This window comes from Onychomys torridus, chromosome 3, assembly GCF_903995425.1.
Source record: "Onychomys torridus chromosome 3, mOncTor1.1, whole genome shotgun sequence".
NCBI classification, from domain to species: domain Eukaryota; kingdom Metazoa; phylum Chordata; class Mammalia; order Rodentia; family Cricetidae; genus Onychomys; species Onychomys torridus.
In genome coordinates, this window is record NC_050445.1 from 80,909,991 (window position 1) to 80,925,908 (window position 15,918).

At 38.4% G+C, this 15,918-nt stretch overlaps 1 protein-coding gene across 2 annotated transcripts in view; it reads right to left on the reverse strand.

Moving 5' to 3' along the window:
* Positions 1-15,918, reverse strand: part of Reln (reelin) — a 459,087-nt gene that overhangs the window by 170,287 nt on the left and 272,882 nt on the right. For both annotated transcript variants that reach the window (XM_036180358.1, XM_036180357.1), the window contains exon 11: positions 5,758-5,903. In XM_036180358.1, coding sequence (XP_036036251.1) covers positions 5,758-5,903 — 146 coding nt within the window. The remainder of the gene's footprint in view (positions 1-5,757; positions 5,904-15,918) is intronic.

Below are 15,918 nucleotides of genomic sequence, written 5' to 3' on the forward strand. Positions count from 1 at the left end.
TACAGGGCACCAAAGGAGTGGAACATTTCGTGTTATGTGTGAAAACTTGTTTGATTCTATTCTTCAGGATGAGTTAAAGCACCTAAAGATTAGAAACGTTAGGTGTGTGCTTGGACACAGAACAAAGGCTAGCTGAGTCTGTATTCACCAAATTTATATGTTTTCTAAACCTCATATGAATTTTCTGAGATTGAAAAAGTTCATTTCATTGGTAAGGCTCCTATTTGGGATCTAGTATCTGATATTTAATAAGGATTTGGCACTGGTGGAAACCCTTCCACATTAATTTATATTCATGAGATTTATCTCCAGCAGGGGTCCTCTGAAGTCTAGCAAGGTGTGTACTGAGGCTTCAATGAGTCTTCCCACCTTCACTGCATTTATGGATTTCCCCTCTATCATTACATCATAGGATGAAGGCTTCCCAGCATGCTCTGCATTTCAAAGATTCTCCTCTTCAACCACATCCCCATGATTTGCTCACATTCAATTTTGTTTCTGGTTTTTATTACATGCATCATGTTTAAGCATACCTGACTGGAATAGCACTAATTTGGAATGCTGGTTTCACAATGGTTAGAAGACACAGAGTTTTCTACAACAATAACATGGCCTAGACTGGAGAAAAGCATACACTAACTGTGGCATTCCAGACTCTCAGTAAATTAGCTTCATTTTCTCCTGTAAACATAGCACCATTTTGTTTGTTTTGTTTTAAAATAGGATAAATGCAATTCAAAAGGTTTTTTAAAACTATAATGAATGTTTTATTCTTTTTCTACTACAATCATCAGAGTAACAATAATGGTTGATATGTTATATAATACATTATTACTAAAACTACTACAAATGAAGAGATATTTAGCAGGAAAAAAACAACACTGCCTTAGAATTTATGTGAAGAACATTTTAGCATTCTTTTTAGCCATTTTAAAATTACTGTTTCTTAATTTTTAATATAAAACCATTATGTTGTTAAGAAAGCAGTATAGGATGTAGACCAAAGGAAAGGTAAGGTGGGAAGCAATGCCCTTAAGCAGCTCGTAACTGGTTGTCCAGAGATCTCTGGGCATCTTATGTGAATTCTAAACAAATCCAGTTCTCATTTAAATTAATTAATTTTTTTACATGTGTGTGTGTGTGTGTGTGTGTGTGTGTGTGACATGCATATGTGCGGGGGTCAGAGGACAGCCTGTGTGTAGGGCCTTCCACTATGTGTTCTTGGGGTGGAACTCCTGTGACTGAGCGTATCATGAATGTTCTTTATTTGCTGAGCCATCTCATCAGCCTATTAAGTATTTTTTCTCAGTGACATATTTTACTTGTATATTTTGAGAAAGACTTAATTTATTGGTCTATTTAACTTTGTGTTTCTTTCACATTTAATTAAATAATACAAATATAATTTTTGAGTTTCATTTTGTTAATTTATTACTGACAGTAAGTATGGGTTACTAACAACACATTTTTACCATGTTCGATCGTTTATGTGTCATGTATTATGATTTCTCTTGGTTGATTATCATAACTGGGTGGTACAAAAACTGCTGACGACACCAGTGCTTTGGTTGCAGGGCACAGAGAAATCAAGCTGTCCAACACATGCTCCCTGCCGGCTTGCTTTCACAGTGCTGGAATATCAATGCTCTAAGCCAGCTCCACCCTGTGTGCCACACTACCATCCTACTACACAGAGTGGCAACACTGTGCATGGGTATAACCAGCAGCCATCCTGATTAAATCTAAAGCCTGCTGCATATGAAGGAATCTATGCCTGGCACTGTAAAAATGGTTAAAATCCATGGCTAGGGAATTCATAGGCCTGGGGCTGGGGAGACTACTGTTGTTTTGTTCCAAAGTCATTTTCTCAAATTGTGTTTGAAGTGTTCATGTTTTCAGGTTTAAAATACCATTTTCAGTATATGTGACATATTACTCACATGTGTGTGCATGCTCCTGTGTTCACATAGTGCTGTTCCTCAGGAGCCATCATTTTGTTTTCAGGAGATTGGGTCTTTCCTGAGACCTGGAGCTTGCTGACTGGGTGAGGGTAACTGGTCAGCAAGGTCTAGAGATCCTCTTATCTCCAACCCTCCCCACAACACTGGGATCACAAATGCAGGGCACCATGCCTGGCTTTTAACTTGGGCATTGGGGGTCAACCTTCAGCATTCATGCATGTTTGGCAAGAACTCTATCAAGTGAGCCATTTCCCCAACCTCTACATTCCTTCATCTTATATGTGATACAAGGATTCCAGATTAAAATATTCAGTTTAGTAATTTGTTCTTGAATCAGGCATATATTTATAATTGGGAGAAATCTAGTAATTTCTACGGGCCATGAGCCACAGTTGGGAATCACTGAACTAGATCATTTGTTGAAACTGCTTTCTGTACTTCATCAGTGTGAAAACGCCAGGTAAGGCACCACAGGTGAGGATTACCATGGAGCTGCCTGGTAGGTAAAGGCACCATGGATGAGTATTGGCATGGAGCTGCCTGGTAGGTAAAGGCACCATGGGTGAGGATTACTATGGACATTCACTGCTCTGAAGCTTATTTCCAGATGTCCACATTCATTGTTCCTTCCTGGAGACAGGAGCTTGCATTTGAAGTTATTCAATAGTCTCTACAGCAGTGATTCTGAGCCCCACCCTAACTCTGTACCCATACGAGGAGCAAAGCTGAAATGCCATATATGGTGTCTTACTCAAGGAGCATTTTGGACTATAGTAGCCTCCTTCTCTCGCTTCTCAGATCCTAGGTTTATGCTTATCCCCAAGGCCTCTCTCCCCCAAGTCTTCCAAAATTTCTAGCCTACCTAGTGAGATACCTTCTTGTTTTATCATTCATCATAGATTCATTTTCTCATTTTCTGTGATTTTCAAAGACTTGGAGCAAGGATTTGGGGCAGGTGGTGAAGATGGACCATGCTATATTGATTAAAATTGTAATAGTCATTAATTTGCAGATTCTGCTGTGTCATGGACATACTGGTGACAAAATAAAATATGTCTTCAAAAGATAATTAAATAGTACAAACATACAAGGCTACAAGGCATATGTAAAAATTACATTTTGTAACAATGTGTCATTCTATCAAGCTCTTTCCCACCTATAGACAGTCTTAGCTAGGTGAGATACTGTAGCTGTTAATTAAATGATGTGTCTGTAAGGTTAAGCTAAAGTTCAGAAAGACACACATAAATTATCAGTGTATCTATTGGAGCATCTCCCTCCTGAAGTAACAGATGTATCTTCTTTAGAAACAAACAAACAAAACTAAAGCTTTAACATTCTCCTAAAAGAAAATGCCCATCAGTGCTGGGACAGACCAGTGATGTGCAAGCACATGCTCACAGCCTTATGACACGAGATCAAATGCTTTGATTCTAATAGTAGGAAAACATGAGTAACCGGGGAAATGGTTTCCAAAAACATTGCCACAGTGACTGGCATTTTCTTTCCACCCTGGTATGCGTACAAAAATAGTTATAATATACTATTTATTAGGGTAGTTTATTCTTTTACTCTCTAATTCTTATGGAAAGAAAACAGGTAAAAGGAATGAATGTGTATCTATATTAAATATTTAATTAGGATTTTCCCCCCAAATTTTCAGAATACAATCCATTCAATTGGTCACTCTGTGACATGGAGGACTCACCATCTGCCTGCTACCTCTAGAAGGTGACCTTCTAATGGCAAATTGTGTTTCTGGATGGTAGTGGTTTACTAGAAGACTGAGATAAACAAGCAATAAACTTGGCAGACAAGCGATATAACCTAATGCTTTTCTTTGTCATTTCTTACCCTATGTATAAATGCTCCACACATCAATTTGACTTTGTAAAAAAGTATTTTCCCTGAAGCTCTGATAAAAATAATTATATCAGCATTCTTTGATAGACCAATAAAACCACATCTGGCAAGTTCATTAAACCAGTATTTTCACCCTAGATATAGAAAGCCTGGGTTCTCTTCTCATGATCCTTTCACACTTCATAACTTAATGTCAACCTCATTAGTCTCTTTTTAGCTTTTTTGTGATGATGATGATTTTGGTTTTAGCCAAAAACTCTTACAACATTAGTATTTTATTAGAGTGAAATGCTTGATCTGTAATCATTATATATATATATATATATATATATATATATATATATATATATATATATATACACACACACACACACACATATATATGTATATATCAGCTTTGTTTCTGGATTATTACATGTTCCAATGTAGGTTTGGTATCTTTTAATATAAAGTCAATTTTTGATCTATTTTTTTCATTTATTTCCATTGCTGTGATTAAATTATCTTGACCAAAAGCAACTTAGGGGAGAGAAAGTTTATCTGGTTTACAACTCTAGGTTACAGACCACCATTAAAGGGAAGTTAAGGCAGAAACTCAAACAGCTAGTCATATTACATCACGGTTAAGATCAGGGACAAATAAATGCATGCAAACCTACTTGTTTATTTACAGCTAGCTTGCTCAGCTCTTACACTGCTCTGGACCTTGGCCTGGAATGGTGCTACCCACACTAAGCTAAGATTTTCTCAATCAACAATCAAGATGATTCCCCCCCCCCACCACCACCACACACACAGACATGCCCACAGGTCAATCTGCTATAGATAACCAGCTCCTCACACAGTTAACATGAAAGGAAAATCCAGGTGGGCCCTGGGAAATCTCAAGAACATCTTTCCTATGAATATCCTTTGCCTCTCTGACTCTGGACTTTCTTCAGTTGAGCTTTTTATCTTAAGATGGGATCTTGCTACAAAGCCTAGGCTGGCTTTGAACTCAGGATCCTTCTTCCCCAGCCTCCTGATCACTTTGAACTCAAAGTCTGTCTCTCTGTCGGCCCACTCTGTGTGTGCATGTGTGTGTGGGTGTGAGTGAACAGAGGTATGGATGTGCCATGGTCACACACAGAGGTCAGAGAACAAGCTCAGGCATCAGGCCTCACCTATCTTGTTTGAAGCAGGATCTCTGCTGTTTCCTTTCCACTTGCCAGACAAGCTCCCAGGGCTTTCCCTTTCTCCCACAGAAGCCCTGGGTACAGATGCTCACTGTACATGGGTGGCTCAGGTCCTAACACTTTCATGACAAACATTTTTATTTACTGAACTGTATCCCCAGAAAAACTGGAACTTCTGAGAGCATCACTCACCTAGTAAGTGACCTTAGGCAGGAAGGTCCCAGAATAAGGCAGATCAGACAAGACATCAAGAAAACACCAACTGCCAAACACCCTCAATGCTTCTGGCCGCCCATCCTTGAACCCCAGTCCCAAATACCTCTTTTATGTGTCTTCCAAAGATAAATTATATCACCTAAGTAGCTTTTTATGGATCAAAACGACATTTCAATGAAAATCAGGTAGTAGTATCTGTAAGTCTCAGTCCCCAGGAGGAAAACAGAAAATCTCAATACAATTGTGGTGGAAATACTTTGATTTCTAATATTGAAAAAATTTTTCTCCAAGTAAAAGCTAAATAATATGAGCTATGTATGAAGTTATGAGGTATTTGCAATTACAACTTTTTAAGTATGCATAAAAGTACCTCATTACTTAATAAAGACTCAGGATAAGTGTCTCCCTTTTGGCTTGGCTGTGATAAAAATCATCAGTGCTGATTTAAGCATGCTTTTGCTATTTGACGATATGCATTTAAAACGCGTCTACTGGAGTAAAGGTAGGTGGTATACACAGCATGGGAGATAACAATTACTCACCCTGTGGGCTGGCTCTCAAATTCTTCTGACCACTGCTCTTGAATATCCTCTGTAGAAAGATCTACATCCCGGGTGGTGGCAAAATTGAACTCGCTGCCTTCATTTCCATGGAAATAAATGGAGTTCCCTTCTGACTGACAGCTATGCTGTAGATAAAAAAAAGAGAGCATGGGGTGGCTGTTGAATTGGTTTTGTATCTGTTTTACTCATGTATAATTAGAGTTTTCAGGAAAGTCATTACATTATTCCCTCTACGATGGACTCGCAAATCAAAAGGGCTTGTTACCTCCTTTTTGCCTTGCCTAATTCAATTATAATCTCTTTCTAACTTATTAAGTCATCACACAAAAGGAGTCATGAGGGCATTTGAGCTTTGCCATTTCAGCCTTTAGTATGAGACAAGAATATTTTAATTGGAATAATATCCCATCTTTACCACAGCCCTTGTTGTGAGAATTAAGTCTGATAATGACTTATCATGTATTTTAAATTCTGTGGTTATAGGCTAAATCACAGTGACCTTTTCAATATTCCACATAGTTTGACTTGCCATTCAAGTCTTTCACAATTTGTCTGTAAATGGAATACGAGTGGAATAGCCAGCTAATCAAAACATGGGATACAGAAAAGGTCACAGTCATCCCTGACATGTCATATATTCTTAGCCATATTTTCAGTAAAGTTTCTGACCAGAACTGAGACGTGCACATTTCCAGTGAGAGGCTTGGAAACCACAAACTCTGTTAGTCTCTGACAGAACACTTGTAACAGGAAAAATAATTTCTTGCGATTTATTTTTCAGCAAATGTTTTTCAGCTCGATGTAAATGGTCAAAGACAAGATGAAAATCTAGAGCCAAGTAAACCGAATGCCTTCTCAGAATTCGAAGCTTTTATTATGGCTTTTTGGTAAATCATAAAAAGAAATGATAACATGTTTAAGGGCAAACATTCATTTAATCTTCAATACTCTTAAAATGAGGTAGAGATGAAGAAAAACAACTTGACAAAAATACCCATTATGCCAATGGCTCTATGGAACAGGGACATTTTACCAGGCCTCAACATGGTCAAAACGTGTTAAACAGCTCAGTGTATGAAAGAAGTAATGCCATGGCTATGATTTTTGTATTTTAAAATTATTATTTTTTTGTGTGTATGTGATGCATGTGTGATGCATTTGCATGTGTGTGTGATGTATGTGCATGTGTGTGTGTGTGTGTGTGTGTGTGTGTGTGTGTGATGTATGTGCATGTGTGTGTATGTGATGCATGTGTATATATGTGTATGTGATGTATGTGTGTGTGTGTGTGTGTGTGTGTGTGTGTGTGTGTGTATGTGTATTCACATAAATCACTGGAGATGTAATTTTTGATAGAATAGTTGCTGGCCACATATGAGGAATTTGGTTCAGTTCTCAGCACAAACAAACAACAACAACAAAAATGATAGTAGTTTAGTTGAGAAATATTAAATATCAGATATAGGGCTTAATGGTAGGCAGCATATTAGTGTATAAAAGTGTGTAACAGCTGGTCAGAATCACCTCTAGGAGTACCCAGAGAAGCAGACTTTACAGATGAGCAGACCTTCATCTGCTTTAAAGGACAGATAAAGATCTATGTTGGATGACAAATATATATCAAAATATATCAAAACAAAGCTGTAATCCCCACTTTACTATGCCAGCCTAATTCTGAGCTGTATTCTAAATATGCGTCCTTAGACCCACAGACAAATGTAGCTCTCATCCCTCATCAGAGAAGCTTCTCTTTGCAGTAGACAGAGACCATCACAGAAAACCACAGCTGATCAAAATGCAATGTGGTGCCAGCCCCAGCTGATCCATCTACAACAAAACTCTTGCACCTAAGGTTCAGGGAGCATCTTCAAAGGGTTGGAAAGATTGTAAGAGCCAGAACAGGATATCTGTTGTGCGGCCCATGAAGTCTCAACAGCACAGGTGTATAACCAAGACCTGAACAAGGACGACACCAACAGTCAAGTTATTGGAAGGGGAAAAATCACACAGGACCCCAAGTCCGGACAAAGAACTATCAGCAACCAAGGAATGACGAGAGTGGAGGAAACCAGTCTTCTGTAGGGAAGAGCTGCAGTTGGTTATTGAACACCAAGTGGTCAGCCTGAAATCATTACATATGAACAATATAACAATATAAGATGGACTGAGCCTACTATGAATATATAAATATATAAAAATATATTTATATATTTAGGGGTGTGTGTGTAAAATAACAATTAGAGAAAAATAGGTCATGAAATCTTGGGCAAGGTAGAGGGTATTGCATGGGAAGAATTGGAGGGAGAAAAAGTAAATAATTTAATTATATTTTATTTTTTAAAAATTAAAAGAAAACCCCAAACCAACCAACCAAAACGCTACATAGATGTTATGTTGGCCCAGTATGAGAATTAGCTGACATATTGCTTTCTCAGTGGTCTTCTAGAATCTGAACTGGCTAGAGCTGATAAAACCAACAGGGTTGGAATAGATTTGCTACTGAAATGGACCAGTAAATGGTTTTCAGAAGTTCAAGAGAGCAGCAGCACAGGATCCTTCGGGAGCTGTCCACAGCAGAAAACACACACACGTCTTCTGGGCTCTGCCATCATTTTAGCTAATACTTCCACATGGCAAGCACTGACTACTTGGGACTCTTTCCACACGCAATGAATACTGATTACTCATGGATGTTAAACTGAACTCATTTTATGCCATCCTTAGCACGGGCATATCAATCAAAAGGTAGAAATTAGTTCATTTGACAGTAAATGGAAACTGTCAAATGAAGATAAATTTTAAAGATTTTTCCACCATGCCTATCTGAAAGAGAACCAATGCTAACAAGCACAACAATGGTTATTTCCCTAAAATCACCCACTAAGTCCTAGGTATGGGCCTTCATGACTTTCCTCAAGGTCAGAATCCCAATCAACTGTGGCCTATGAGTATCTGAAACTAATACACAGACTCAGATATCAGTGGAAATGGCAATATTCAAGGAAATGGCACACATAAAATACCTTCACATGTGAAAGGAAAATAATTTACATTATAATTTGAATGAGATGTTTGTATAATTAAAGAATGGCTCACCTAATAATATCCTTTGCCATTTCTGGCTAGGCATCCATTTAATTATTTAAATGTTGGTTTCATTTACTTCATAAGTTGTTAATATTTTAAAACTATATAATTTACTTCTGCCCCTCTAAACATTATTAATATACTTGATGCACATTAGAAGCTTACTTGAGACAGTTTTAATATAAAACATAAAATCATTATAAAATGTGGCGGCTTATTGCTAACTACTTTCACAAAATAAACTGGTGTAACAGAAAACTGAAAGCATATTTCAAAGGCTTTTTCAGTGGCTGAATATATCACTTACAATCGTGTAACTGTTTAAAGTCAGTGTCTAGAACACACTTTACCACTGCAAACACACTTTTGCCACCATATGAAACACAAATAATGTTCACTATGACTAGTATGAGAAATAGCAATGTGAATAAATTAATATTCACTTAAATGATTATCAACAAATATATTAGTAGGCTATAAAACTAATCTGTCTTCAAGAAGTTTCTGTGAGAGACAGAAAGGTGTCATTTTTTTATACTGTTTTAAAATCTCTTTAGAGCTCTTCTAACCAATATTCAATACCAGATAGACACAGGAGAGCTCTCTGTATGTCAGCTTTGAGGCTTGGCCTTGGAAATGTCCTGTTATGTTTAAATAGTAAACTCAGTTATCTGATTCTCCTCTCAAGTGAGCACAATGTCTTTGTGGTTGTGCCAAGAGGTGAATTCCTGAGTTACTTGAGAGCAATAGACCTATGGAGTCCCCTACACTCTGAGAAGTTGGTCATCTGCAGGCCTTGTCTATACAAGTCCTGGATGCAGTACCAGGCTAGTGTTGTATTCTCATTCAAGGATCTTGAAATTGATTATAGTACTTTGGATGCCTGGAATGCAATGTTTTGAAATCATCATGGTTCCCTAGAAACTCTCCAAACTAACAAAGGAAGTCTAGACACAAGCCATTGGTGACAGTTGCTGGGCTTTCAGAGGGCTTCTCAGCCTCTGCAGGAGAATCCAGGGTCTGCTTGCTTAGGGGCTATGTGAACTTCTCCCTCCAGTCTGACTTCATTAATGAAGAGCTTAACATGAATCAAGGAAATCAAAGCTGGGAAAAGGAAACCATGGAAACCAAAAACAATCAAGCTGATACAGAATGAAAACTCAGGTGCTGCATCCATCCTCAGGGACTCTGGAGGTTGGGATGAGAAGACACAATAAAGTATATATTTTTTCTACCTGATGGCTAAGGGTTGGCACAACCATTTTGCCCTATAGGCCTCAGCTTCTCAGGGTGGAGAATTGTGTAGCTGGAGTTTTTTCGGGTCCTGCCTGGGCCTGTGGCTGCTCAGACCCAAATAAACACACAGAGGCTTATATTAATTAAAACTGTTGAGCCATTAGCTCAGGCTTACTACTGACTAGCTCTTACACTTAAACTCAGCCCATTTCTGTTAATCTGTATGTTGCCACACATTCTGTGGCTTTACCTGTGTGCCATTACATGCTGCTCCCTGGATGGCAGGCTGGCATGTCCTGACTCAGCCTTCCACTTCCCAGAATTCCCCTGTCTGCTTATCCATACTTCCTGCCTGGCTACTGGCCAATCAGCATTTTACTTATCAACCAATCAGAACAACACACTCACAACATACAGAACACCCCACAGCAGTATGGAGTCAACAATATCTGCTCTCTTGATATATTGTGAGAAACTCAGGGATTGAGAGCATATCTTTTTAAATTCTAAGTGCCAATAATATCTATTTCTGAAAATACACTTTTATGTACTACTATTGTTAGTTATTTTGGCGCTCTTAACCTCACGGCACCAATGTTATTTATTTATTTAGTGGGGCTCTTACCCTGCGAGGAACACGTCCCAAACATGACAGATCCACAGAAGAGCTGTTTATTAATATAGGATAGAAGAGACGTGACAGGCCTGTGGGAAGCACACGTGGTTAAGGAGACAAGAAGAGGAGAAGAGAAGAGGAGAGGCCTGTGCAGAATGGCGCCGGCTTTTTAAAGAGTGGGCCATGCATGCGTACAGGACGACATGTGGCAACTCCACGCATGCGTGTAGATTACATGGCTGCGTGCGCTTTACACAGCCATGCAAAGCCACAGAGTCCTAGTCACGCGAGATGTTCTGACCTGGAAATGGCTATTTTGAACCAGAAATAACTAGGCAGTCCGTGTGGACATGTTGTGATTTCCTATCAACTATATTTTACAGTCTTAGTAGTAGCTGATTGAGAAATAGAAGAAATTTGAATATATTTTCTCATTATAAAAATTATTAAAATTCCTCAGATCAAATTAAAATCTTTAGAAAATTATACAAGAATAGGACCCATGATACAATATATTAAAAAAAATACTGCAAACATTCACACACTATTACAGCAGATAAAAATCATCAATTACATTTCAAAAGCCCTCAACATTTTGGAAGATCACCAAATAATCTCCTAACAGATGAAAATTAAGAATATGAAATGACCAACACCACCTTTCTTCACAGATGAATTGAATGACATCAAAATCCAGTATGCTAAAAATCCAAGTGAAACATGTATTGAAATTATGAAGTTCCAAAAAAATTGTTCTTCATTTTAATACCCAGCTGCTTTTGTTTACCATCAATTCAAACTCATTTCACTTTTGTGCATTAACAATTACAAACCTAAACAAATACAATAAAAAAAAAATGTCAAGTAGTTGAGCTGACATTTAATAACTAATAACAAACTAGCTTGTCTATTTGGGCTAAATAAGGCATAAATTCTATGGCTAGTTCTATTTTTCTGTTTTTGGATCTTCCTATGTGCCATCAGTTATTATATTAATTACTTGCTTCATTATTTTAGCACTGGTAAATCATATATACTTAAGTAGCAATGAATGTATAATTTTGATGTCCTTATATCTTTATGTGTTTCCTCAGCCAAAAATAAAATAAAATAAAAGTATTTCTCTGCTTTGCCACTAAATGAATTTCCTTCATTTGACAAGCAGAACACAGTGTAACTAAGTGACAAGAATTTGCCATTCAAAAAGGCATCAACAGGAAACATCAGTGAAAATTCCTCAGATCAGGTTAGCATTCCCCATGCTTGCTCCCTCTAGTCTGCTGCAAATGCTAATGAGTTCACCTCTGCACTTGTGAAAGGTACTTAAATCACCTCTACCATTGTTTAATTAGGCTTTCAGAAAAGAAAGAACATCAAAGTGACTCTTAGCACTTTCTCTCTAGGGCCTAACGACCCTGATGATTCTTTTAGGGATCTACAGCCTCATAATTTACTTTTTGATGACACCGTTTTTTGCTGAAAGGAGTACACTGGGCATTTGGGCAATGCCAGCTTGTAGAGGGCTAGGGGCAGATGGGAAGAAATCTGCCTGGTGTGTTTTTCCCTCCACATGAGCTGAGAGCCATCCATTTCCTCCATTAAGGAGTTGTCACTCAGCCCACCCAGCTGGAAGACCATTTCTGATAGCCAAGCTGGCTGGTGGCAGACAATTCAGATACAAAGTGCAATTTAAAAGGAAGCTAAAACATCATTTGTAGGAAAATTGAAAATGCATGGCTTCCACCACAGCCAATTTTTTAATGACTGTAATATTTTAAGTGATTATTTTTGCCACTTCAGATTGCTCCTTAGAGAGGAGAAGATTTTTAATTAAAATTTAGGCAATGCAAACAGATGAGATATGAGGAGCAGAGGAAAGAGAAATAAGATGAATAAAATTAATTAAAATGGCATTGTTGGCAGAGCCGTAAATTAGCCAGTGTCTGGCTGGAAATAAAACACATTGGCGTGAACTTCCTGACAGAAGTAGGATGTGCTGTGTGGTGGCTGAAGTGGATGGCCACTAGCCCACAGACTATGTTCTGAAGCCTTTTGTGTATGTCATATTTTTTATCACATATTTCCTACATCCTGGTTCCGTGGTCTTTAAAGGTACAGACATCCACCACAAAAAGAAAAAGAAATCCCCTAATAGGAAGAGAACAGTTTTCTCTTGAGACAAAATAAATTTCTATTATTTTCCACACACTCAATTCTAGGTAATTTAATACCAGTTCCAAACCTGAAAATTTGGCTGTGAGCGTAGTCCAGGTGCAGGAGGGCTGCCCTGCATTTTCTTCAGTCGACACAATAGATTCAACCGTGGTGAGGGGATTTTAGGGAGCCCAAAGATTGTTTTTTTTTTTTCTCATTTTCTGGGATCATTAGACATTCACATTTGAACCACACTGTAGTAGGATTTACAAAGATCCCAATTTATAGTATATTTTGTGACAAGTATAGAATTACTTCACAATAGTATCAACTCTGAAATGGAAATAGTGACAGAGAGGAGAAATAACCACGGGAACCTCCACAGGACAGTTGTGAGCCTTGTCTTTGGTGATCAGCTCAATTTTCAGTGTTGAGTTTTCATACTTGCCTTCTCAAATTAAGGCCCAATATGCAGGCATCAGGTGGAAGGCACAGCTCGGCATGCAAGAGGCCTGTCTCACAATGAAACAGACTTGGCCTTTTGCCATGTTGGAGCCTGTTTCCTCATCTTGGAAATGGGGATAAGGAATAGATGAGAGGCCATAGGGAATATGCTTAAAATAGCAATATTAGGAATTCATAAAACTACTTTTCCCTTTATTTTTGTTCCATATTTTTAATCATTTGCTTAAGAAGCCTTACTTCAAAGAATGCTACCATGCAAGTTATTTTGATAGGAGATGTAACACACACAAAGATGATGGAAATGTTACCATACATAACAACAAAAAAAGCTTTGCTTATTGAATACTGTGCCAACTTTATCAGAGATTAAAAATATCAGTTTTAATTGCAAACAAAACAAGACAAAAGCAAAAGGCCCATCAGGCTCAGGGGGTTTGTCTGAATGGTTATCTTCTGTAGAATTTGTCAAAATTAGTTGTTCCTACATTATTGCCACCTTTGTTATGGTGACCTGGCTCATGTCCATATTTCACTGATGCTATTCCATGTTAATTACTATACAAATAGACCTCACTAGGGGAAGATTGTGAAAAGCACACTTCCACATTTAACCCTTCATCCCCAAAGTACTCTTATTAGCTTAACCAATTATATTCTGGCGCATTTTATAATATGTGCCCACCTCTTGGGGACACACAATAATAAGAGCGGCACAAACCAGATGAAGAGTTCCCCAAGCAGAGGGAATCTGGGGAGACAGCATGCAATTAACCAAGCTGGAATCTAGCCAGGAAATCACAGTTATCATTCAGACTCCTAATGGAATAAGACATGGGAACATGGCTGGCCACAAGTCTCACTGTGCTCAGGTTTATCCTCATTAGAAACTCAGTACACAAGTCCCACAGTCACATACTAGACAGTCTGAAGAGGAGCAATCTGCAAAGCATATTTTTGCCAAGCAAATCTGATTGCTTCCGATTTGTCCTTTACCTTGAAAGAAAACAAATTGTGAAATCAGCTGTTGGACCATTTTTTCAGGGTACTGAGTGGAATGGTATATGGAAGACAAACTGGGCAACTGCATCAAAAGGCCTTGCTATTCAGGGGGCTTATTCCCAGAAGGCAGGTTTAAAAATTATTTGACTTCTCCTGGCTTCTCCCATTCGCCATTGACTTGATTTTTCCTCACGAGCCTCAATTTTCGTTAAGATTTAATGCTTCTCAGCCAAATTCATTTACATTTCTTCTTAATTTGAACATAATTTTTCTTCTCCACTGATGATTCAGCTATTTGTGACAATTAATAACAGCCTTCAAGGGGTGCTGGCAGACACTGACAATGAAGATACAATCCTGGTTTGGGGACTTGCCTTCTGTCCAATAGAGCAACAAGTTTGTCAAATTCATTACGCATAAGGGCAATAAGAAAATAAATAAACTCTCTTGTTCTGATTTAATGGCTCTCTTTAATGGTCTGTTGACTTTCCTAATGGCTGTTGTCTTCCTTAGGCCCTTTTGTGTTTATTCTACGAGTAAAGTGTCACCACTGCCTTATTATCAAAGGTGGATGTGGCAAAGACGCAAATGGAAGTCAGATGACAGAAGAGACCATGACAGGTCTCTTCCAAAGCTTGTAACTTAATGACTCTAAATCCTTGGTGTGAACTTGAAAATTCCAATAAATTGCTTCTTAAAAGAGTTCCTTTTCAAATACATGTGTTCAAATCCTAGCTATTCCCAAGGGCAATCATTCTAACAGTATCAGTGGCAGGTAGAGTTGATTTACCTTGCAACACAACTTGACATAAACACATACAAGGGGTGATCGAGGCCACTGGGTAACAAATAGAAAAAGATCAGCAGGTAGGGCAATCAGAATGGGAAGGTTTCTTAACATCAAGAAGCACATGGAACAGCACCTATGTCATAGTGACCTGCTTTTAATCTGTGGGTCAATTCCAGTACTGACAGAAACCAGTGATTTATGTCCCTGCAATTTCAGGGGAACCAGGCTAGCTGAGCAGAGAGAAACACTTATAATGGATAGTGAGCAAAGCACTCTACTTCCTTCTGCTCATCCTTTTCATACACACACACACACACACACACACACACACGCACACACGCACACATGGGCAAGCAAACACAAAACAGCAAGAAGCCATGGATGATTTATACTTTCAAGATAAAAGTTGTGCCTGCCATCAAAGGTGTGAGCAAACAGACAACAAAGTGAAACGTCTGCTTGACCAGCACATGTTCATGGAGTATTAATTCATTCGGAAATTCTTCTTCATGGGGTTTTATTAAAGAATGGGGAGAATAGAAAAATTTCTGACTCAAGCATAGCTCTTTCTAGCTCATTTGTCCATGATTCTCCTGGGAGTAACTCACTGACATTTGCCACCCTCCTCTCATGGGAGTTCATGGGAAGCATGCAACTGTGGCAGCTCTGGGCTGACCCTGGAGACTTACACGAAACACATTCCTCTGAGTCTAAAACTAAGAATCTTCTCAAATCGCAAGATGAATATTTGAAAAGGTGGAAACAGATGAGCCTGATGAATTGGTTGAGACAT